We start from the raw sequence: 24170 nt of genomic DNA, 5'->3' as shown, positions 1-24170 counted from the left end.
CAACTCGACCACTGAGCCACACAGGCCAGGCTCAACTCTTTTTAAAATTACATTTTTATATAAAGCTCACTGGTGTTCATGATTGATCACTGACACGCCCACCTACCGTATTTTCCGGAGTATAAGATGACTTTTTAACCCAGGAAAATCTTCTATATGCCCAGTTGTCTTATACACTGGAAAATACGGTACTTCCCCAAAGGGTTTGAGGTGAATTTAACAAAATTATATTACTAGTTGCAATAAAGACTTTGTTGATGGAAAGGGGCCCTGGATCTCTGCCTTTGGGAGGGGCTGCCCTGTCAGGGACTTACCGCAGGACTTGTAGGGGCAGCAGCGGTCTGGGCTCCACACCTCCACCAGGGCAGTGCCCATGCCACACTGCACGTGGGGGCAGCGGAAGTTCTCACACACTGCATGGAGGGGAGGCAGGAGACACATCAGCCGCAGGCAACTTGGAGCGTGAATCCTCAGAAATGCAACATCAGCTAAGGAGGGAGTACCTCCAGCTTCTCCTTGGGTCCCCCCAATTTCCTCAGACACCCTCCTGGGCTGGAGTCCAGGGGAGAAGTCTGGGATCCCGGAGTGTCCCTGTAGAACTACCTTGGGAGGCCCTACTTCTGCTCCGGGAGGCATTACCATGTGGCAATGGTAGAACCTTAAGGTCACTCAACTGGGCCTCCGCCTCTGGATTTGGTGTCACCCTGAGAGTAGCGATCAGAGGGGAGCCAGTGACCAGGATAAGCTCCACCGACCAGAGCGGTTCCCTCTGGGGGAGAGCACACCCTTCCCACTGGTGGACATCACCACTTGCAGCCGCCAGAGCTGCTCTGCTTTAGCCACACTCCAGGCTCACACTCCCTTCCTACTGTTATTCAGGCAGGTCCCTCTTAGCAGAGGGTTACTCGGCCACGCTCATGTATCGAGAGAGCAAGACAAGGAGTGAGGACATCTCTAGGATCAACTTTTTTGGTGGGGAGGAGAGGTACGAAGGTCAACGCTGAAGGGGAAAGACCGTAAGATTTGTCTGATTTACTAAAAAAATTATTGGCACAGGTAAGCATTGTCAACTGGTGTTTCACAAAAGTATGAAGTGGAGAGGAGGAAGGACATCGTACAGCGTCCAAGTAATGGGTTACTTTCTGGTTGAAAGAGGAAACATATACATGTCAGATGGAGGAAGGTGACCATCCCCACCCTAATCCAGGGCCTACGTTCACACCAGTGACACTGGCTCAGCCATGCGGTACATGTCTCCTGGTGGGATGTACTATGAAGCTCGTGCACGCTCCAGTTAGAAAACGTTTTAGTTGAACCCAAGTCTTAGGCCTTAACTTCCGGTTTACAGGAAGTGCACAGGACAGAGAAGCAAGATGAACAGTCCTGAGAGGAAACACATGGAGAAATCCAGACGGTGGGACTGTCAGTAGGACCACAGCCAGGCCCTACAATTTAGTGTCACACAGAAAAAGGGACCGGTGTGAGATTAAAATATGTTTATGAGACATAACATTAATGTGTGGTCCTGGACTGGATCTTGGGTTGGACAAGCCAGGAGAATTGTGGACCGGGCACGAGATAACTGAAAAATTCTGTTAACGTGGAAAGGTGACGGTCACGTGTTCACAGCTGGGTAAAAGAGAGTATTGGTAGAGCACACACACATAAAGGCATAGAGAGTATCCCAAGGATACGGATGGAAATGTTGACCGTAGGATACCTGGGAGGCAGGAATATAGAATTTTCCCTTGGATTTTGTACTTCCTACGAGGCAGATATAGGGCTTTTGTAATGAAAGCACAATGAAGACTGGGACTGGGTAACACCATCAGTGTCCTGGGGGGAGGGGGGGAGACTCTGTGAAGGGCCCGGTGACACATACAGGACCCAGGAGCTCCTTCCGGTCATGGCCCATGGCCCGCCAGGACTCACCGCACTGGTACAGAGGGCAGCAGAGCTCCGTGGTGTTGCTGTCCACAGTGAGCGCCTCCCCCTCCTGACACTCGGGGATCGGATCTGGACAGTCGCCACAGGCTGAGAGGGGAGAGGGGCCACTGAGGTCACAGGCAGCCCCCCTTGTGGGGAGGGGGTTGGGAGAGGACAGGTGGCTAGGTGGGGACACTTTGAAAATGCAGGTGGGACGGGGCTAGACTAAGAGCAGTGGCTCATGGTCCCCCGTGGCCTGTCCTGGAGTCAGAACGCAGACGTTCTCCCTGTGTCCACTGAGTGAGCACCGACTTCCTCGTGCTCAGTCACCCGCAGGGGATCGGTTTCCTCTCTCTCCTACACTTCTCTCTGGACAGGGACCTCACCTTCTCCTGTGCCCACCCCACCCGATGACCCCCATCCTTTCCTCCCCGCCACCCAAGGAAGCCGGGGTGAGGAAGGGGTGGCTGCGGCCCAGATGTGCACACTGACGTCTGATGGCTTGTCTACCCACTGCAGAAGTAGTAGGTGCAGCACGAATCCCCCAGGCGGCCGGTGATCAGGATCTGGTCCTGGCGGCAGCTGGGGATCACCTCGGCCTCACACTGGTCTGGGTCACACTCTGGGGAAAAAAAACAGAATTGAGGCGCTGGGAGCAGACCCTGTCTGGCCACACCGGGCCACCCGCCCTAATCTCCAGCCAGAACCCATCCCCAAAGCTGTCCTTGCTCCCCTGTCCCAGCTGCAGGCTCCCGCCTCCCCCAGGTGGTCAGTATCCCATTCTCCCAGCCCCCGAACTCTCACCACAGCTGTAGCTGGGGCAGCAGGATTCCTCCTGGAAGTGGGTGATGAGTCGGTGGCCTGGGCGGCAGGTGGGGGCAAGGCCCTCACATAGGGTCTGGTTACACACTGGCCCGGGGGCCACAGGGCCTGTCACCTGGAGGCCAGGACTTGTCCCAGCCTCCAGCACTGCCCAGAGCCTGGACACCTGGTCCCCATGAAGCCTCCCAGCCCCCAGGTCCCTCGTTCCTAGAAGGAGCCTCTGAAGGTCACACAGACGGTGTGAGCAATAATAGTTAACATCCAACCCAATGGGCTGCGTGCCAGTGGCTGCTCTGGATCAGTATGAACTTCTGTAATTCTCACAACAGCCCGGAAGGTGGGTACTGTCAGCCTCCTGCTACGGAGAATCGGCTGAAGCACAGAGGATGTTAAATGATCTGCCAGGTGGTGGAGGAAGAGTCCACTGTCGGCCTGGCTCCAGAGCCTGTGCTGTTAAGCCCTGCCCACCCTATGGTGTGGCTCCTGTCCCCCATGCAGGGTTCTCCCCCTCCCCCCAACTTCCCCCACCAAACACAAGACATTTCCACTTTCCCAGCCTTGTCCTATCCATCAGGGTCAGAGCTGGAGCCTTTTAACTGTCTTAGAGTCAAGGCCCAGGGAAGTGAACAGTGGGACTCACCACAAACAGCCCCCAGGCAGCACGGATCCTCCGTGGGCCGGAGCAGGGCCACCTCCCCAAAGCGGGGACAGGTCTCAGGGCGGGGGCCCGGGCAGTCCAGGTCCACTGGGACGATGGTGTCCTGAGCTTGGCACTGGTGTTGGCAGCATCCGCTGAGGGAGCTGTTCCAGGTCTCCCCCAGGGCCCGCGGCACCCCCGTGCTGTCCGTGCAGGCTGCAGTGGGGGTGTGGGGGGCATAGGAGACTCAGGAGAGTGGGGAGACCCAGGTTAGACCCTCCCTGGGAGGTTAGACCAGCCCAAAGCAGACCCAGAAGGATACAGGCCACGGGTGCAGGAGGGTGCAGGAGGGCCTAGGGCGAAGCCAGCTTGGAGGGTCCCACCCCGGGAGTGCAGGAACCTACCGCACTTCTCCTCAGGGATGCAGAGCGCCGAGTGGCGGCGGTGCAAGATGGTGCCTTCAGAGCAGACGCAGCCCTCGCCCAGCACCTGGCACTGCTCCGGGTCCAGCGGGCCCAGCATCCCATCCTGGCACGACTCGGGGGGCTCACAGGCCGCCACACAGGCCTGGTACGTGGAGTCGCTGGAGCACAGGAAGGCTGCAGGGACACAGGGGGCGTCAGTGAGCATCACCTGTGACTCAGCAGATGGTGCAAAGGGGTTTCACTGCCTCTTTCCTCTAGATCAGGAGTCAGCAAATGAAGTTTTACTGAAGCACAGCCACGTCCATTCATTTGCTACTGAATGTGGCCGCTGTGTACTACAAGGCAGAGCAGTGTTTGTGCAGAGGCCATACTGCCCCCAAAGCCTCAAATACTTATCTGGCCCTTCACGGAAAACATTGCCAACCCCTTGTTCTAGGTCAGTGTTTTCAAACCCTCTTGACTGTAAAAAGTAGATTTTACACTGTGGTCCAATAGAACAGTGGTCTGCCCTATCTGGTTTGTCTTAGTGGATAGAGCATTGGCCTCTGGACTGAAGGGTCCCAGGTTTGATTCCTGGTTAGGGCACATGCCTGGGTTGGGGGGCCATCCCCAGTGGGGGGTATGCAGGAGGCAGCCGATCAATGATTCTCTCTCATCATTGATATTTCTATCTCTCTCTCCCTCTCCCTTCCTCTCTGAAATCAATAAAAATATATTTTTTTAAAAAGAAAGAAAGAATAGTGGTCCTCAAACCAGATAGCCAAAAAATCACCCAGGAATTTTTGAACTGCTATTACCGGGACCCTACCCCAGAACAATGTGGGGCCCAAGCATCACTACTTTTTGAAGCTCGCTGGGCAATTTCAAAGGGTAGCCCGAATTGAGAATCACTGATATATTGCAACAACAACAAAAAAACTTGTGCATGAGATAATACTTAATTTTTCTAGTATTTTCTATTCTATTGCATTTTTTAAATACTGGTGCTGACTCTAAAAGTTGATTTCATACCCACTGAGTTGAAATCCACAGTTTGAAAACCATACTCTGGGTGGCACTGTCTTTTCATTTATCTGTCACATGAAAGGTGTGGTCTTCCTGTGAGCCATCTCCTGCCTGTCTGGGTGTGTTCAAACTACTTGAGGCCAGTCCACCCCTGCTGACCCCACTAGGGCAAAGCTAATGGGGGTGGGACAGTGTGGATCCCAATTCTCTTTAAGGAAGGAGGGGAGAGACTGAAAGAAGAGAAAGATGACCAACAGTGAAGATAAAGGAGCGAATATGTGCTGGACATAACCAGGTGACGGGCTAGTGTGAAGCCCTCTGAACACAGTATCTCATGCCATCTTCAAACCAGCCCTAGAGGGAGCTATTATTCCTGTCCCCATTGTACAGATGAGGCAAGGAGACTCAGAGAAATAAAATAAAAAATAAATAAGATTTACTTGACTTGGTAATATAAGTTAGAACAAAAATAAATTTGTTAATTTATTAAAATATCCATAGATTTATTTATAAAGTATATAGGCATTTATTAATTAATGCAATGGAATGAATGAATAATTAAATCTGGAAAGCCTCGACTTGGACTCGGGTCTGTAAAAGTATTTCCCACTCTAACTGTGGGAGCAAAGGAGCCATGCAGGAGACGCCTGCCCCCACCCCCACCGCCCCTGGCCACCAACTCACGGCAGTAGTCAGAGCGCCGCCACTCGATACACACGTGGAACTTGTGGCACATAGCCACGTACACGGTCAGTGCCACGCAGGGCTGCTGCACGTACTTGGTGTCCCGGATCCACAGCTCACAGAACGACTCTGGAGAGACCTGGGCACATGTATCAGGCAGTGCTGCCTCCCTGGATTCCCCACATCCCGGGGCCCAGCTCTCCCTAGCCCTGCCTGGGGGCAACAACGAGCCTCTGCAGACACCCAATCTGGTCCCAAACAAGACCTCTGGGGAGCTCACCCAGATCTGCCCCTCCCTGCCCTGGCCATTCCCAGCCAAGGCGGTCCTCCCACCCTGAACCCAGTTGGCACATACAAAGCTGTGGCAGGCACTGAAGGTGCGGTTGGACACCATGCGAATGCAGGGGGAGCAGTCAGCCGTGGCACAGCTGTCTGGGCGGAAGCGGGTCTGGCCCACGGAGGTCAGGGAACTGGGCACCTGCCAGCTGTCCAGAAAGGGAGCAGGGTCCTCGTCCTCACCCACCACAGAACCATCCTCCAGGGTGAGGTCATTGTCTGCGTCCCCATCACAGATACCTGAAGGGGGCAGAATTATCCAACAGTCACAATAATCACCACATTCCCAGGCCCTCAGCTGACACTTTGCATATTCCTCAGAACAAGTCTTTGAGGCTGCTATTAGTATTATCCCATTTTATAGGTGAGGAAAATGAAGCCCAGAGAAGCTAAGAAACCTGCTGTGTAAGAAAATATCTTTGTTCTAAATACATGCCCAAGTATTTAGGGATACAAAAATATTTTCAAATAGTGCAGGAAAAAATGCATATATATAAATTGCATATGCACAGAAAAGTGCATTGATACAAATGCATACACACACACACACACACACACACACACACACACACACAGTATATCTCTACCTCTATCTCTATCTCTATCTCTATCTCTATCTCTATCTCTATCTCTATCTTAATATACACAGAGAGAAGCAAATGGGGCAAAATGTGAATACTTAGTAAATCTGAGTAAATAGTACTTAGGAGTTCCTTATACTATTTTTGTAACCTTGAAGTTTGACATTATATGGAAATTAAAAGTTACTTCAAAAATGTCTGCTTTAACAGAGATGGCTAGCTAGTTACCACACCTGTTTCCTTTACTGCCTGAGCAATCTGTTAGCCTATTTTTCCCAGGCTCCCTTGCAGTTGGTGAGACCATGTGACTGAGTCACTGGCTGAGTCAGTGAAACCCAAGTGAAGGTGATGGGCACCACGTCCAGACCTGGTCCATAAACATTTCCCAACTCTTTCCTTCTGTGGAGTTAGAAGCTCGTGTTGAAATGGCAGCGCCACAAGATGGGAGGAACCTCCATTTGGGAATTTATGTGTGCAAGAAATAAACTGTTGTGTTAAGGCACTGAGTGAGGGAGGGGACTGAAGTTTATCTGTCATAACTTCTAGCATGGCCTTAACTTCCAGCTTCTCTCTCGTACTCTGGGTGTCAGACACACACTTCTCTGCCCTTGACTTTGCTCAGGCTGCTCCCTCTGCCTGAAATACTTCCTTCAAGGACCCCTTTAATGAACCGTCCATGACCTTCCCAATTCTGTGTAACAGGCTTTGGTCTTGCTCTGTGAGCGCAAAGACTCATTTTCCTTTAGATTCTCAGAATTTCCCCACATGCCTAACCGAGTCACCATGATACCAAGTGTTAGTTTGGATAACTTAGAGATAAATTAGCTGTCTTCTGCTCTGACACTTCCAGCCACCAGGTTTGTGAATATAAAGCGTCATTTAATAAAATTTTATCAATGGTCCCAAAGGTCACATTTTTGGTCTTGGCATTGAGTCACTGAAGGGTGTCACAAAGGGACCCTACGGAGGAGTTGGCCCGCCCAATTATCACTGACCACAGCACTCTGCCAGGTGTGAACAGTAGAACAGGTGAGAAAAGGGTGATGTGGTGGTGGTGCTGGCGGTACTGATGTGTGAAAGGAGAGATGCTTGTATCAGTAAAAACAGAAGTTTCATCAAACAGGAGGTTTGTCTTTTTTGCCTCCTGTTCTGCCCCCAGTGACTGGCACCTGGTAACTATATGTTGCACAAAAGAATAATCAGGAAGCAGACTTACATGTGTTAGTCCAAGTGTGGAGGGCATTTTGAATACAGGGGCGTGAGTGTGAGTGAACAAAACGGGAGCAGACTTACGGATGGAGGCCATAAGTATGTATGTGTATAAGTATCCCTATGTCATCCATCACCATAATCAGGGCAGTCTGTCATGGAGTCCTCTGCCCCTTCAAAGAGTAGCAGTCCATACTTGGATTCCTCCTGAATCCAAGTTTGCTTATCAAAATACACTGGTCCCTTAGGGCATGTGCTAAGGGCAGTCATGCTGTGGTCTAAGAACACTAGTTCTATGTGTTTGGCAGCTCTGCTGTGTGATCTTAAGCAAGCCACTTAACCTCTCTGAGCCCCCTTTCTTCTTTAGTTCAATGACCACCGCTCAGGGCTATTGTGTGGATGACCTGGAGTAAGTGCGATCGGAGTGTGGAAGTGCTTTGTGAAGTGCTCAGGCATATGCAGGCTGGAAGGATTATCTGGTATTAGGGAGCCACCAGGGAAGCTGACAGACAATCCTGCCTGAAGCAACAACTGGCCGAGGCCAGAGCCCCGAGCCATCTCCCTGCTGGCAGCTTCAGTTCCAGAATAGAAGACATGAGGGACATTGGGTCTCTGCCTGGCAGCTCTCCTGATCCCCACTCTGGCCTGACACTCCGCCCCAGCTTTCCCTGGTACAGGGGAACCTGTGTCTGGGGGACAGGGGTGGACCCAGGAAGCATCTCCCTGCCCCCAGCTGGGTCCCACCTCACCGCACAGGCCACGGCCCTGGGCCTCGCTGGCTTTGCTGGCCTCCAGGATCATGAGTCCTGAGCTGTGGAGCCACTGGATCAGGATGTGTGACGGCGTCCGGATTACATACATGTGGCCTGTGTCCTCAATTCTGAACCCATACCTGCTCACGGGGGGCGACACAGGCTGCGAGTCCACTGTCACCTTAAAGGGGGGAGGGGTTGTACTGAATGTGAGCACAGCTTGTTCATCCATCCATCCATCCATCCATCCATCCATCCATCCATCCATCCATTCGTCCGTGCATCCATCCATCCATCCATCCATCCATCCATCCATCCATCCATTCGTCCATCCATCCATCCATTCGTCCATCCAATTATCCAACCCACAGTTATGAAGCACCCTCTATGTGACAGGCTCAGTTTCAGGCACCGGCAGCCAAGACCCAGTCCAAGGTGCGTAGAAGAGTCCGTAAAAGTTTGATGAGCACACAACAAGGAAGCAAGATGTGCAACATCTGGAAGCAGGCTACATCTCTATGCGCAAATTAGCACAAATTCTGGGTCCCTCTAATCGTTCTCTTCTTTCCTGCTTCCGCTCAAATAATTTCTTCTGGGAGATCTTCCCCAAATCCCCAGCCTCTGGGTCGGGCACTCCTCTCTGGGGTCTTCCCATCTCTGTGCTGACCACTAAGACAGAATCCCTCAGAGCAAAAGTGCAGAAGTCAGATAGTTTAACCATAGTCATTGAAGGCCACTGTTTCTTGCCACTCTGACTTCCTCTCCGTCACAGTATTCTTCCCAGTACTCTTCCTTGCTTGACAGTACGGTGGCCAAAGTATTCTAATTAAAACCCCTTCCAAATATACTTAATTTTGCATTGTTTTTCTTAAAATTGTCCTTCCCCACCCCAGTTCCCAATCATGAATAAGCCTTAGGCCCCTCCACCCCTGGACGCCCTGGCCCTCCACTGAATGCTGCCCAGCCCCAGAGGACCGGCTCTTTGATGCACTCACCTTCCGGTTGAAGCGATCAATGGTGACCTGATGGGCCAGGTGAGTCACATTCAGCATCACCAGACAAAACGGGGGCCAGTTCAGGTGCCCCTGCAGAGACATCCCAGCCCACATCAACCCATCAACTTGGAGCCCAGTCCTGCCTCTTATCCTGGTGAGCAAGTGTGAGCACACTCTGCTCCCATCCCTGACTCCCTTCCCAACAACATGCCAGAGGCATCCTTGGGGCTGTGCAACGGTGCAGAATCCCATAGAACATTTTTGGCTCTACCTGACCTCATGCAAGCTCAGCCACAACTAACAAACGAAGAACGCTGCCTCCTCCACCTAGCTCATGGGGCATCCTAGGTGGGGATTCCCTGCAGCTGGCAACCTTGACCAGGCCACATCCCCGGAAAGGCATCCCAGGTCCTATGCACATGCCTAGGAATCTGGGACAAGCTGGGGATGGCACAGGCCCCGGGAAAGGCCAGGAGGTGGCAGACTCCACTGACTCTTGCCCCACGCGCCCATTTCAGGGGACCCCTGGGAGACAGACGGAGCTTCCGCATCTGTCCTCACTGCCTCAAAACCCAACTCACTGCCAATCCCCCTCCAGGTCTAGTCATAGCCCCAGTGCAGGCAGAAAGAAGCAGGCGGTCACCAGGTTGGCGCTTTTGCAGTCCAGGACGTGGACGGTGACCATTTCGTCTGGGCTCTGGCTGAGGGTGTAGATGGCCTCCTTGAACAGGGCTGCGTGGCTCCCATCAAAGGTCACAAAGCTCAGATCGGGGAATATGGAACATCGGCCTGTGGGAGGGCAGCAGACAAGAATAAACAGGTTCAAGGCCAAGGCTGCGTAGGAACACGGAGCCGGTGCCTGGGCCCTTTCCTGGGCAATGCAGAGGCCCCGGGGGCTGGAGGGTCACACAGAGATCAGAGGTTGCAAGGGTAGGAAATCTGCCAGGTCAAGGGTCACACTGAGACAAGAGGTCCCACGGGAGGTCATATTCAGGTCAGGGTTACCCTAAGGCTGGGAAGCACCAGGTCAGAGGTAGAAATCAGGCTGGAGCAGAGGTACAGGAGGACACAGTACGAGCACAGGGGAGGCGCCAGTGGACCCCAGGACTCACAGGCACATTCCCAGAGCGGGCAGCAGCGGTCCCCGCCCACTCTCACTGAGAGGCCCAGGACCCCACAGTGAAGGGGTGCAGCACCCTGGGGACAGTGCTGAGTCAGGTTCAACCGGATCAGCTGGCCCTCCAGGCAGATGTGGCGGACGCAGTCCTCCTCCGCGATTGGCTGGCACAGGGTGAAGGGACATGTGAGTGTCCACACTAGAAGCCACAGCCACTCACCCCCAGCCCACCCAGCCTGAAGCCACGAGGGCCCGCAATCCTTTCAGATGCAGGAAGAGACCCTGAGGTAAACCTACCAGGGAATGGAGCCCTCACTCTCCATCTACCCAACCCATCGGGGACCTGGGGCTGGACTGCACATGAGATTGAGGGTCGGAGGACTGACTCCCCGAGATCTCTGCATACCTGCCTGGTCTGTGCTGTGATCCCCAGGTACACAGATGTGCAGACACACTAGCTCAGACTCTCAGAAGCCCAAGCACCCCTCCCACACACATTCTTGCTATCTATCTATCTATCTATCTATCTATCTATCTATCGACAAATGCACAGTCTCTCATGTATCACACAGATACCTGAGTGCTCAGAGTCTTACATACATGAACTTAAACCAGTGCACATAGTCCCATGCGGGCACCCAGACACAAACATGCACACTGACCTGCCCATGTTGTCACACTCTGGACATCACACCAAGCCATCCAATTAGCCCCCGGGGCCCCAGTGGGGCACAGTGTGACCCTGCTATGGTATCAGGGGCCCAGAGGAGCCTGGAGAACTTTTCAGGCTCCAGGAGCATGGGGAAGGGGTGAAGGCAGTGACTAAGCTCCATCTTGTAGCCTGGCAACTGGTTAAGAAGCTGCTATAGGACTTGCCCCTGGCCCAGGAATGTGAGTGTGGTGGTGCCCAAGCCCAGTGGCATGGGAGGAGGGAAGGCATGGAGGGTCCATATCCAGGAGGCCAGAAACCTGACAAGTCACTCACGACACACATGGCGGATGCGTTGGCCTCAGTGGTGGTTGCCAAGGCCACGGCTGAACCCTCGGAGATGCTCTGGACTGGGGCCGAGCGCCCGGACTGCTCCGTGGTGGCCTCTCCCACTGGCCCTGCGGGGGGCCGAGGTCCTGCTGAGGTTCCATGGGCCTCGGGGAGTTGAGGGAGCAGAACCAGTGAGCTCTCTCGGGAGGCGGTCCTGGCCGAGACAGGGCTCAGGGGATGGGATGTGGGCATCAGCGGCACTGTGCCGGCCCAGGGATCCTTGGCCTCGGTCACCAAGGTAGCAAGAGTGTGGGCCACAGCAGGCGTGAGCGCTGTGGGCCCCTCCTGGGCAGAGCCATGTACCAAGGTGGGCAGAGACACCTGCTTGGACAGGATGGCCGTCTTCTCCGTGGTGCTCTTCCGTGGGGCAGCAGACACTGTGGAGGCCACCCCCTCAGCCACAGTCGCCACTCCAGAGGTCGGCAATGTGGCTCCCAGAAGCGGGCCTGGGACTGTGCCTGCTGCCGGAGGGGTTGTGTGACTGGGTGGGTGCACCTGGGCCACCACAGCTGGGGTGAGAGGCAGTGCAGGGCTGAGGGGCCGAGCGGATGGAGTGGTGGCCATGGCGAGAGAGGTGGCCTGTTGCTGGAGGGGAGGGGTGATGACAGGGCCCTCGGGACCAAGAGTGGCCACTGGGGCAGATGTGCCCACCTTGGCCAGGGGTAGGCTGGTGTCAGGGGGTAGGCCAGAGAGGAGCTGGGGGGGCCGAGTTGACTCTAGAGATACGAAGGGTGTGGCCCCCAGCCCATGGGCAACTGTGGGCAGGCCGGTGGCAGCCAGAGTGCCTGGGGGTGGCGCTGGAGGCCTGGTGGCTGTGGTGGTGTGCCCGGAGGGCTGGGGTGGGGCAGTGGGAAGTGGGGATGGCAGCAGGCCCGTGAGCTGGCCTGGGCCCAGGTGGACCTTCTCTGTGGGTGGCACCCTCTCCACTCCCTGGGTCGCCACAGGACTGACAGGAGCCTGTTCTGCTGCTGCCCCAGGCTTGGCTGGGGGGCTGCTGGGACTGGGAAGGGGCTGGGTCTGTTCGGGCTGGGGGATCTCTGTCCTGTTCGTGACCTTCGTTACTGCAGGTGTCAGCCAAGTCTCGTGGGACTCTGAGGAAGTGGGGGGCCTGGAGGTCACTGCAGGGGAAGCCACCGGCCTGGAGGAGGGACCTGCAGGCGAGCCCAGGCTCGGCAAGGCCTGCAGGGGTGTCGTCCTAACAGGCAAGGAGCCAGGGCCTGGGACCGTCACCGCTTTGGTCATGAGTGGGAAGCGAGGTGCAGGGGGTGACTGGGAGGAGACTGTAATGTTGGGGCTCCCTGCAAAGGTCACGGTTACCCTGGTCGTCTCCATGGCACCCAACCCCATGCCAGGTGTGGACATCTGCCGCAAGTGGGGGAGGGATGAGGACCTTGGGGCATGAGGGGTGGTTGGGAGGCTGGCGGTCACTCCCTTGCTGGCCGGGGCCCCTGTGGCAGGAGCAGGGAGGTTAGATGCAGTGACCCCCAGGGGCTCCTGGGTGGAGGCTGGAGACAGCGTTGGCCCCTCAGTGGCTGCCAGGGATGGGTTCAGGGCCGTGGTGAGTGGGGCAGCTGGGGTGAATGCTGGCCTATGGGAGGGGGCCCCGGGAGTGTCCTGTGGGAACTGTAGCTCCTGGTCCCTGGGGGTGGGCAGCTCTTGACTCGGAGGCAGGGTCTCATTGCCACGGGCCTCCGTGGGAACCAGAACTGCAGGCTCCACACCTGGGGCAGATGAGAGAGGAGGCTCAGACGGTGGGTGACTGCTGCCCAGGGGTCACACTGTGCAGGGCTGGGGTCACACTGTGCAGGGCTGGGGTCAGACGGGCACCCTAGGTGAGCGGGGAAGACAGCTTCCCGCGGCTGGTTAGGCTGCCTGACCAACCCCGGGCCTCTGCCACGTGGATGACTCAGAGAAGCCAGCAGGTCTGGGCTCTGCCACGTGACTCCAAGCCTCATTTTTCCTCTGTGAAATCGGGAGAATGGGCTGGATGAGGTCTCAGCCTGCTCTACAGTGTTCTTCCGGAGGCCCCTCAGCTGACCCGGCCTGTCCAGGGACCTGGGAGGTCTGGGTATGATGGGTCCCTGAGACCCTGGGGTTTACAGCGAATCCAAGGGAGGGATGAGAAATGCAGGCCACTCACAGTCCTCCACGTAGACGCATCTCTGTGTGACTTCATCCAGGACCTTGGGGGTGGGGCATGCAGGCACACAGCCTTCCACCCTGGGGACAGAGCAGGGAGGGTTAGTGGTCGGGAATGTGAGAGGGTCACCTCTTTGCACCTGCATTGAGCACAGGCCTCCTCCTTTCTTATGATGTGTGTGCGCTCTTATCATGTACACACTCCCATGAACCTCCATATCCTGTCACATATCACACAGAAGCACACATACCCCAACCTGCATGCTGCACACTCCTGCCCTCAGACTGAGAGGGAAACACACAAACAAGGTCCAGCTATGTACACACTGTGCACTCACTTGCATGTGCTCACATGTGCCTCTATTCAGGCACATTCTCACACACACACACACCCATGCCTGCAGGACTCAAAAATATTCACACAGATATACATACACGTCCACACAGACCACTACAAACATCAGTGTACACATGCTCATGCGCACAGTTGCACCAACACCCAAACACATGCAGCTCACACTCATGCATGCACACTGCTGTACAAGTCCAGGCACACCTTACACACAAACACACACAGGGCTCAGCTATATGCACATTGTGCACAAACAGATATTCACATATGCCCAGATGAGGCACATTCATCTGGTACACACCCCTCATACACACAGCACACATGTGTATATGAGTATATGTGAGTACACGCACACCTCAATATATGCTTATGCCTCCGCTCACAGATGGCATACAAGCCCATTCCACATATGTATGCTCTACATGCTAATGCACATACCTTGATGCCATGCCATCTCACCTGGGCACATCCTGGCAGCTGGCTGCCCTGGGGTCCCGGCAGGTTTGGAAGCAGGGGCTAGCACAGGCATCGTAGCGCCACTCACAGATGGGGTAGGCAGCCCCTGATGGCTTGGCATCTGGAAAGTCACCCGCCCCAGAGTCTGAGGACTGGGCATCAGTGCCAGAGCGCAGAGGCAATCCAACTCAGCCCGCGCCCGCGCCCGCCCCGCCCCACCCATGGAAGAGACAAATGGACTCATGCGGGAAAAGTGGAGACAAATAAATAAGAGCCAACCTCAGGGGACACTGTGTGGCTGAGAGCTGGGGTCAGTGCCTGGGAGGGTCCTTGGAGTGGGGTCCGGGAACTTGGTGAAAGGGCTGAGGAAGGGGGTGCTATGGAGCAGGCATTGGAGCTGGGCTTTGAGGGGTGACGGAAGAGGAGGCTGTGACCCCTGATCTCTCCATAAGGCTGCCTGTCACCCTACCCCTCTGAGACCTTGGTGGTCAGGCTCGCCCTGCACCCCAGGACACAATCCCATCCTTCCTGCTCTGCCTCTGGCCAGGCCACTGCGGACCTCCCGGGAGCCAGGAGGCTTTCCCCGGAGGGTGGGGGAGGTGTTGGGGAATCCCCGCCCCTCTCAGCCAAGGCCCTGTGGGGCATCTGGCCCCAGACAAGGGGGAGCTATTCTTTACAAGCCATCCCCTCTGTTCCCAGAGGGCCTCCGTGAAGTAGCCAGTCTCGGGACCAGATGCGTGGTTTGTCTGAGCACTCACTGTCTTTGTTGCCCCTAGTAACTTGGGCTACTAATAATAACAACAGCTGACTCAAACAGCACCAAGTAGGGTGCTCAACATTTCACACAAGGATGCACGCATTCATCCTCACAATAATCTTACGAAGTAGCATTATTATTATTATTATTCCCATTTTATAGATGAAGAAACTGAGGCACACAAGCTGCTGGGGAAATTAAACTCTCCCAGGGGACAGTTCCTCGTAAAAGGCCCCGTGGCCAGTGCCTTGGCAAATGAAGGATCCTCAGGGGAAGAGTGTGTAGCCTCTGCGGGGCTTCAAGGCAGACAAGACCCCAGACCTCCCTGGCACAAGTGGGGGTCGTCTCTGCTCCTGGCCCCACCCTGCAGCCCCTTCCTGACCTCCTAGCCCCCACACTGCTGCTGACTGTGAAGAAACCTGCTTTTCCAAGACCCTTGGGACCAGCACGGAGAACTTAACTATGAGCCAGGCCCAGAGCAAAGCCCACGCGATACATTCAGTCGCCCACAATAACCCTGAGGCAAACATCGGCGTTGTTCAGGTGAAGAAACAGTCAGGGAGGGGCGTTCTCCTCCAGCGCCAAGGACCCAGGTCAGCATTCGAACCCAAGGCAGCCTGGCTTCAGAGCCTGGGCTCACCCACTCTGCCTCGGGGTCTTCCAGAAAGGGACACAGCCCTGCCATCATGGCCAGCGACGACTCTGTCCTGGGTGGGGTTCTCGGTGGACTGGATAGATGACCGCTGAAAGTAAGCGTGAGCTGGCCCAGCCTGGTGTGTGTGTGTGTGTGGGGGGGGGGAAGGGGGTATGAGTGGGGGTGATAAGTGAACAGCCTGGCTGGAGACACATTTACACACGTGTGGATTCATTCATATAGTGGGAGGTGCCCTCACAGGCATGAACACACATGCACACATATGGGTCAGAGAGGCCAGCCTGGAGCGGTAAAGAAATGGTGATCACTGCCTCCAGGGTCCAGGCAGAGACTAAGTTGTTAGGGCAGACACACCCGGTAGGGGGATGGCAAAGCCCTGGGGCCCTTCCCAGTCCTGGCTGGAAAGTTCACGGTGCTGCCCCGTCACAGGGTCCCGGGCCTCCAAGGGGGCAGGGAGAGGCTGCGGGCTCACAGGGCGGGCATGTGCCCCCGTCGGCACGAAACCTGAGCTAGAGAGCTGCGCAAGCAGCGGCCACGATCCCTTCTCGCTGCGTTTCCACAAAGGCCGCCCTATTTTTAGACCATGGAACTGGCCTGTGGGAGTAGGCAGGACCCGGGAAGCTGGCTGGGCCCCGAGCCACGCTGCCCACACTCCTCAGGCCACCAACATGGAGGCCAGGACACTTCCCACGTCAGGGTGCCACCCACGTGGCCTCCTGGTGCCAGGAGAGTGAGTGAGGATTCCGTCTCTTGGGGGCAGAAGGAAGGGGAATAAGGAGAGGGCAGGAAGGGCAGCTGAGCGAGGGGCTGAGGGGCTGAGGGTGAGGGCAGGGTGGACACCTACCCAGAAGGCGGAAGAGTGTGCCCCGGCGGAAGACCTCCGAGTGTTCATATGGCCGCAGGGCCAGCGTGGGGCCTGACACGTAAAGGAAAGAGCCAGGCTCCGCCAGGGACTCCAGGGCCACCAGGCCTGCCCGCCAGGTCCCCTGGTGCAGTGAGAAGGAGGCGTGGTGGTGGAAGGCATCGCTGCCCTGCCACTTGGCCAGTCCCAGAGACCCATTGGCTGTGACGTGGAGGAAGAAGTTGGGTCTGTCCGCTGCCTCCAGGGACACCACATCCGGATCTGCAGAGAGCCACATGGTAAGGTCAACGCAGAGAGAGGCCCTGATGGGGGGCAGAACTGGCACCCATTTCACTCTCAGTGACACAGGATGGCACACAATCTGTGGAGAGCTGGGACCTGCTCCTCCATGCCTGCCCGCCTCCCCTCGGCTCACCTCCTCTGCCTGCTGGCTGCCCCCCTGTGCGCCTCCCCTTCCCCAGGGCAGGTGGAGGGTTAGAGAAGCCACCGACTGCCAAACCTCGGGAGGTGAGCGACCTCCCTCCCTTCCTTCCACAAACACTTTGAGGACACCCCCTGTGCCAGGTGCAATTCTGGGTGCCAGGGACACAACAGTGGCCAGGACAGACAAACACGGCTGCCCTGGTGGAGTTGCGTTTTATTGGTCACACCGGACAAGCTGGGCGTGGTGATTTGTCAGATTTCAGCGACCCCTGCATGGTCCTGCTCCTCACAGCATCCCAGAGGGTCAGAGCTGGTGGAACTCGGGGACCCTGAGTCCAACCCCAGAGAGGAAAACGGTGTCCCAGCGGGAAGGCCCTTGCCCAGAGCCTGATTTCTTCCTTCCTCCTATATCCACAAGGACCCGTTTCTAAAGAGGGGGGCTCACTGCTGGCTGGATCTCCCCCCTCCCTACCCAAGACATCCTCTACTCTCCATTTTTCCTCATCACAATCTTTCCCACCCCTCAAGACCCATTTCAAGGGACACCTCCTCCACGCAGCCACACAAGATCTCACCTGGAAGGCACTTTCTCTTTTGCTGTTCAGTACCTTGTGTATAGTGGGGTGGGGGGGGGGAGGGCCGAGGAGGAGCACAGGATGGAATCGGGGAGAGGAGGAGCACAGCCTGGGTCCTCACTGGGTCTGCCCCCTGCCCCCAGCTGCCCAAAAAACCCAGGCCTGACTGAGATGGAGGCTGGACTCTGGACCCAACTTCTTCCTCCCCACAGCGATGCTCTCCAAGGCCAGGCTGCTCTGGTGCTCTTAATATGCCCGTAAAACCACTGGAAAATCAACACTTCCTCTAGTGCAGACCTTACTGGACTAAAATATTGAGTGGAGAACAGAAAATTCCCACTAAGAGATGGCCTATCACAGTGGTCGGCAAACTCATTAGTCAACAGAGCCAAATATCAACAGTACAACAATTGAAATTTCTTTTGAGAGCCAAATTTTTTTAAACTTAAACTATATAGGTAGGTACATTGTTATTAACTTAATTAGGGTACTCCTAAGCTTTGCTAAAAACTCAAGGGGCCAAAGAGCCGCATGTGACTCGCAAGCCGCAGTTTGCCGACCACTGGTTTAGAGCAAGCATGTCAAACTCCTGGCCCGAGGGCCGCATGTGGCCCACAATGAATAATTTTGCGGCCCAGCCAATATAATGGTATGTAAGAAACATTTTAATAAAAATTTCATAACTTAATTTTTACAGTATCCTGTTATACATAATTATTAATAATGAACTACAATATTCGCTAATGACTGACTACTATAATCATGTTGCATTCATTTCCCTTACGCGACTTACACGCAAGTGCACCATTTCTCTCCACTAATACTAGCAGCGAATATTTTAGCAGCCGATTGCCACATCAATTAGTCGTGTACTGACTTGTTTGGTGCACGCAATAGGAAATATTTCGCTTTCGGAGAACAAGAAAAATAGGTTTATTTACGTTACACTTATTAATTTGTGCAGTTAGTCAGTGTCTGGTAAGTTAATGTTCAAGAAAAAGTATTAATTTTTACTAAAATGTCCCGTTATTTTATGTTAACGATGACTCATTTATTTCAGCCCTTTGTATTCAGCATGTCTTTATCGAAATAAACCTACGTTTCTATGAAATTGAAGCTTTTGTTTTCTTGCAGCCCACATCAACTTAAGCCTTGCTTATTTGGCCCGTGTTAGCCTTTGAGTTTGACTTGCTTGGGTTAGAGCCTCAGCACCTTCCCTCCTCTGGCGATGCCTCCCCCAGAGGTGGCCTTACCGTGGGCCTTGGCCTTGTCCAGGGCAGCCGTCAGCAGGAAGTTCACGATGTCCCCCGGGGCCACCTCCTCTGCGCTCACTAGGACTACGGCACCGCCTGCCGCCTTCATGGCCACACGGGCACCACCGACCCCCTGGCTGGCCAGCTGGTAGGGGCCCTTCCCTAGTGCTGGAGAGAGAAAGGGCCGGTCACGAGGCCTGCCTCCTGGGGCCTTTGCCCACCTCCCGTCCTGCCAGAGGTGGGGCTGAGGGAGGGTGCCAAGGAGGTGCTGTTGGTCACTTCCCTCACCCCAAGATCTAGGGACCTCGGTTTCCATGAAAAGGAAGGACAGGAACTTGAGGCTGTCATCCTTGCCGGGGACCGGCATAGCACCTGCGTAATTTCACAGGAAGCCTGGGAACAAGGTCACCCACAGGGGTCATCTGGACCCCCCAAAAGACTCTCCGTGGGCCTGTCCCCCTGCCTGAGACTCTACACTGCCAGCCACTGCTCTATTCAGGGTCCCCCTTGGGAGGAGATAGCAGACCTGGTCTCTGCCCACCCCGGCCTGAGGGATGAAGGCCAGGAGAGCTTGGGCTCAGCACTAGTGCTTCCTTATTCCAAGCCTGTGCCACTTTTGTGTCTCGTGGGTTCCTGCATCGTCAGTATAGGCTGGTTTCCTGGACAATTGTAACAGCCTCGTGAGTGACCTCCCTGCCTCTGGTGTGCTCCCCACCTCCAGCGCCTCCTCCCCAAGTGCCCGAGTCACCTTCCTGACACACTCCGTGCTGGGACTCATCAGTAGCTCCCATTGCCCTCAGGAGAGAATCCAAGAGCCCAGATTGAATTTGGGGGCCTTTCATGCCCAGCCCCTGCCTACCCCCCACCTCCCGACTCCTTGGCCCCTGCCACACTAAATTCTCTTGTTGTTCCTTGAAAGAGCCTGCTGTGTCCTGCCTCGTGTCTCCACGCATGCTGCCCCCTCCCGGCCCCTCAGAGTAGTCCTCCCACTTTGTGCCTGGCAAACGCCTCCTCGATCTCTGGGGCCCAGCTCAAATGTCACCTCCATGGTGAAGCTCTCCCTGCACCCCTCCTGCCACACACAAACATCACCCCTCCCGCTGGGTCCCAGCAGCCCTTGGAGCACGACATGACACAGCCATCGCAGCTCTCATGAGGGATCTCAGTCGGGGGTCCCTGTGTGTCTCCTCTCCTAGATGGGAGTCAGGCAGCGCTGTGCCTGTACATGGTTAATAATTAGCCCTCAAAAACAAACCCCAATTTGTAGCGTTTGCTGATTTCCACGCTGTAAACACTCCCACCAGCGGTCAATGTCAAACTACCAACTGAATGCGGAGTTGGGGACACACAGTTGGCTCTAGAGAGCCGGTGTGGGCCAGCTCAGCCAGCGCCCCTCTGTGACAGCTCTCGTTGACCATCGACTCCCCAGCACCCGGCAAGGGCCTGGACCAGAGAAAGTGTGGGAGAAAAGCAGAGCGAGGAATGGACGGGTGGGTGGGTGGGTGGGTAGGTGGAGGATGCTAGAAACAGCCTGTCCTTTGCCAGTTACTGCTGCCCAAAATGCCACAGAAGGGAGAGACTCTGCTCAGAGCTGTCTTGCTGAAATGTCTTGCCTGATGTCAGACAGACACCGCCTGTCCCAGGGACCACAGTTCTCCCATCACAGATTTATTCCTTCAGGAGCCCGGAGGCGCTAACACATAAGTGGGACTGCAGTCCCTGTGAATTATGCTGTGCCCTGGCCGAGCCCTCATCATTCAGACCCCCTAACTGGTATCTTTGTCTCTGATTGGTGCCCTATCATTTCTCCTGGCTGTACTCTTTCCAGGGAGATGTTTTTCAACCCAAAATCTGAGAATGCAGGGAACTGGACAAGAGGACAGAGCCTTGGGCCTATACCCACAAAGGCCTGCTCCTGGCAGGATGGTGCCTGGAAGGGACGAGTAGGGGAGGGGGTGTGCATTGGAGGTCAAAGGTGAATGACACCAAGGACCTGCTGAGCATCTAACTCTGCCAAGGTCTGACCTTGGCCCAGCTGGACAGAGATCAGTGCCAGAAACTACTCCTGGGCAGCCCTCCTCCCACTGCCCACTGACCCCAGTGATTAAATTGACTAACTGGCTCTAACGCCTCCCTGGGGTCTTCACTCTAGTTATGACCTGTGTTTTCACTCTGGTTAATGCAGGGGAGGGAGCATATTCTGGGACCCTGCGACCCTGGCTAAATTTGATGACCAATCTGATGGGCTGAACCAGGCCATCCTTGGGAAGAGCAGTTTGCATTTGTCGTTGCCAACTTAAAACTTCGGTAAACCCCGGACAATGTCCCATGGGCCTGATGAGCTAGATTACGAGGGTCGTGGGGTGGCCCACTGGCTTTTACTTCCTGGTGAAGCTGCCCTAATGAGCATAATCCCCAGGAAGCTGGCCTGGCCTGGGTTCCTTATAAGCTGCTGGGTGCAGAGTTCTGGGGCATCCCTGGGCCCTTCACTGTCCGGGCTCTCTCTGCATGACAGGGTCCTTCCCTGCCCCACGTCACAGCTCTTCCAGGGCCAGGATGGCTGCTGCTGTGGCATCAGGTCAGGGCTGGCAGTGCCCCGGCCCCAAGGTTCCACTTGGGGAGGACGGCCTTACCTTTGTTAAAGAAGTCACAGTCGTATGCTGAAAGAGAGAGAACAGCCTTCTTAGGAAGCTGGAACAGATGGCAGAGCCAAGGCCCCAGCATCCCGGCTCTTCCTCCTTCCCCAAGGGGCGGACCTGGCCTGCCTCCCGAACTCCAAGATTCAGGCATGGGCATTATGTTTGGATATCTTGAGCTGTAGGAAATACAATGGCTCCTCTCTGTGCCCCCACACAAAGCTCAAAGCCGGCCCAGAGGAGGCCCAGAGCGTTTATCAAGAGAAAGAATGAATGAATGTTGGGAAGAAGGGTATGTTTTGTGTGGCCCCACAGGGCAAGATTAGAATCAAGGGGTGGGAGTTCCAATCGGAAATGTTGCGGAAGGTCGCAGAGGAAAGCAAGCACCAGATAGAAGTCAGTCTGTCAAGAACCTTGGATGGAAAGGGACCAGGTGAGTCCAAGTTCCAAGATCCCTGGGTGCAGTTTCCACCAGGCTTTCACAAGCTACTCTAAGCGTGTGCTCAGCGCGCCCTCTAGTGGCCCGGTCTAGCAACACAGCCTTTTCCCCTGGCTCCTCAGCCATAGTACTCAGTGGGTTGGGGTAAGTTGGGGGCCTTGAAAAGGACACCTAAATCCAGGAGCAAGGCTATGAAGAGCCAGTTGGGTAGACCTGGGATAAGGGGGTAGGGGCTTCTCCATTCATAGGTGTGATCTGAAGAGAGCCACCAACTCCACCCCACAGCCCAAACCCCCTAATCAACACTACTGCTTTGCAGGGGTCAGAAGATTGATCTGCTGTATTGCTATCGGCAAGTACCTGCCTCTCCTCACCTGTGGATCAGAAAACTGAACTAGAAAATTAGAAGATCTCTGAGACTCTGGTTTCAGGTGTGTACCAGGTTCATGGAAGGTCACCCAGGATTGTCAAGAGCCGGCTCTCTAAAGTCAGGCCTGGGTTAACCCCATCTCTCTCACTGGTGGGCTGTGCACACTGGGACAAGTTACACAACCTTTCTGTCACTTAGTGCCCTCCTCTCTCAGACGGGACCACAGCTAGCATCTGCCCCATAGACTTGTGATGCTGGATTAGGGTGAGGCAAGGACTCACCTTGGTGCAAAATTTAAGGAGGCATCAAAAATTTCAGTAATCAATTTCTAATATGTTCATCAATATTTTTTAAATTTCAAAATTAATGTAAAATACCCATGATGAATAAAATATCAAAATTTAAAAATAAAGACAGGATGAGTGACTTGCCGACTGATACTGGAGCCCGAGGCAAAGGAAAAATCAATAATACTAATCCTGTCATTCCTTAAAATGTTGATATTTTGTTCATCAAAGTCATTTTTACATTCGTTTTGATTTTTAAAATGTAGTGCCAACATATGACGTACGTTCTGCCCCACTGAGTGCCTCGCTGGCCTCGCCCTAGCCCTGGGCCTGAGTGTTAGCGAGTTAACGCACAGAAGGCACAGGGCCTGGCGCACAGCAGGTCCTTGTTCAATGTGGGTCCCCTTCTCCTTCCCGGAGGATTTGTATCAGAGAAGGAGAGGGAGCAGCAGACGGCAGGAGGACCCAGGGCATTGGTGGTGGAAGGGTCTCAGGGGAGGGGAAACAGGCAGGAAAAGGGAAGCCAAAGGCCGCTTCTGCTCCCCCTTCTTCCTGAGGTCATCCTGCCTGGAGCCCCAGGGCTCAGGACATGCCAGCACCCACGTCGCCATGACATGTGACAGCAATGGCTAGAGCATCGTGCCGAGCGCTTTACAGGCGCTGCCTCATCTAACTCTCACAGCACCCTGCGAGGTGGGTACAGTTCTCCTAACCCTCGATTACAACTCAGGGCAAGCAACGTGCCCAGGTCACCCTGCTCGATGGAGCTTGAGCTGAACCCAGAGAGTTCAGCCCCAAGGCCTGTGTAATAACCATAGCACCGCAAAGTGAGGCGTGCTTGCACCAGGAAGATCACTGTTATGCAGAAAGAAATAATCAATAATTTAAATTTCTATATATTTTGTTTCATTTTTAAATATATACTTTTTAATCATGTATGTGTACCTGTGTATGCATTTGTGTGTTCAAAATATTTTTCTTTGGTAAGAGTGTGCAACCAAAAGTGTTTGCAGACCACAAGGCCCTAGGTATACTGATGTCGTGGGCTGCCTCTGACAGCAGGTCTCAGCTGGCAAAGGGCTTTTGCATTCACTATCCCACTTGACCCTCACAATAAACCTGGTGGGACAAGTCTATTCTTTTTAAGATGAGAACATTGAGCCCCGGGGAGGTTGGGGGTTTGAGGTCACACAGCTCACAAATGGCAGCTCTGAGCCTGGAATCCAGGACTCCTGACTCCTCTGGCAAAGTGGTTAAGAGCACAGGTTTTCAGCCAGGCTCCACTGCTAACCTGTGTGAACTTGAGCATCTTATTTAATCTCTCCCTCTAGCCTGTTTCTTCAACTCTAAAATAGGAATAAACAGTCCTCTTCATAGGGTAGTTGGTAAAGAATCCTATATAATAAAAGGCTAATATGCAAATCAACCAAATGGTGGA

At 54.6% G+C, this 24170-nt stretch overlaps 1 protein-coding gene across 1 annotated transcript in view; it reads right to left on the bottom strand.

The window, feature by feature from the left end:
* Positions 1-24170, bottom strand: part of OTOG (otogelin) — a 72678-nt gene that overhangs the window by 6885 nt on the left and 41623 nt on the right. Inside the window, exons 31-48 of the mRNA XM_054725353.1 lie at positions 21634-21660; positions 19001-19168; positions 16732-17010; positions 14479-14596; positions 13669-13748; positions 11475-13249; positions 10485-10653; positions 10016-10161; positions 9373-9462; positions 8375-8558; positions 5855-6075; positions 5500-5638; positions 3790-3984; positions 3389-3601; positions 2731-2835; positions 2441-2548; positions 1933-2034; positions 315-413 (exon numbers count right to left, since the gene is read on the bottom strand). Of these exons, the coding sequence (XP_054581328.1) occupies positions 315-413; positions 1933-2034; positions 2441-2548; positions 2731-2835; positions 3389-3601; positions 3790-3984; positions 5500-5638; positions 5855-6075; positions 8375-8558; positions 9373-9462; positions 10016-10161; positions 10485-10653; positions 11475-13249; positions 13669-13748; positions 14479-14596; positions 16732-17010; positions 19001-19168; positions 21634-21660 (4218 nt within the window). The remainder of the gene's footprint in view (positions 1-314; positions 414-1932; positions 2035-2440; positions 2549-2730; positions 2836-3388; positions 3602-3789; positions 3985-5499; positions 5639-5854; positions 6076-8374; positions 8559-9372; positions 9463-10015; positions 10162-10484; positions 10654-11474; positions 13250-13668; positions 13749-14478; positions 14597-16731; positions 17011-19000; positions 19169-21633; positions 21661-24170) is intronic.

This window comes from Eptesicus fuscus, chromosome 13, assembly GCF_027574615.1.
Source record: "Eptesicus fuscus isolate TK198812 chromosome 13, DD_ASM_mEF_20220401, whole genome shotgun sequence".
NCBI classification, from domain to species: Eukaryota; Metazoa; Chordata; class Mammalia; order Chiroptera; family Vespertilionidae; genus Eptesicus; species Eptesicus fuscus.
This window is presented reverse-complemented; position numbering and strand designations above follow the sequence as displayed.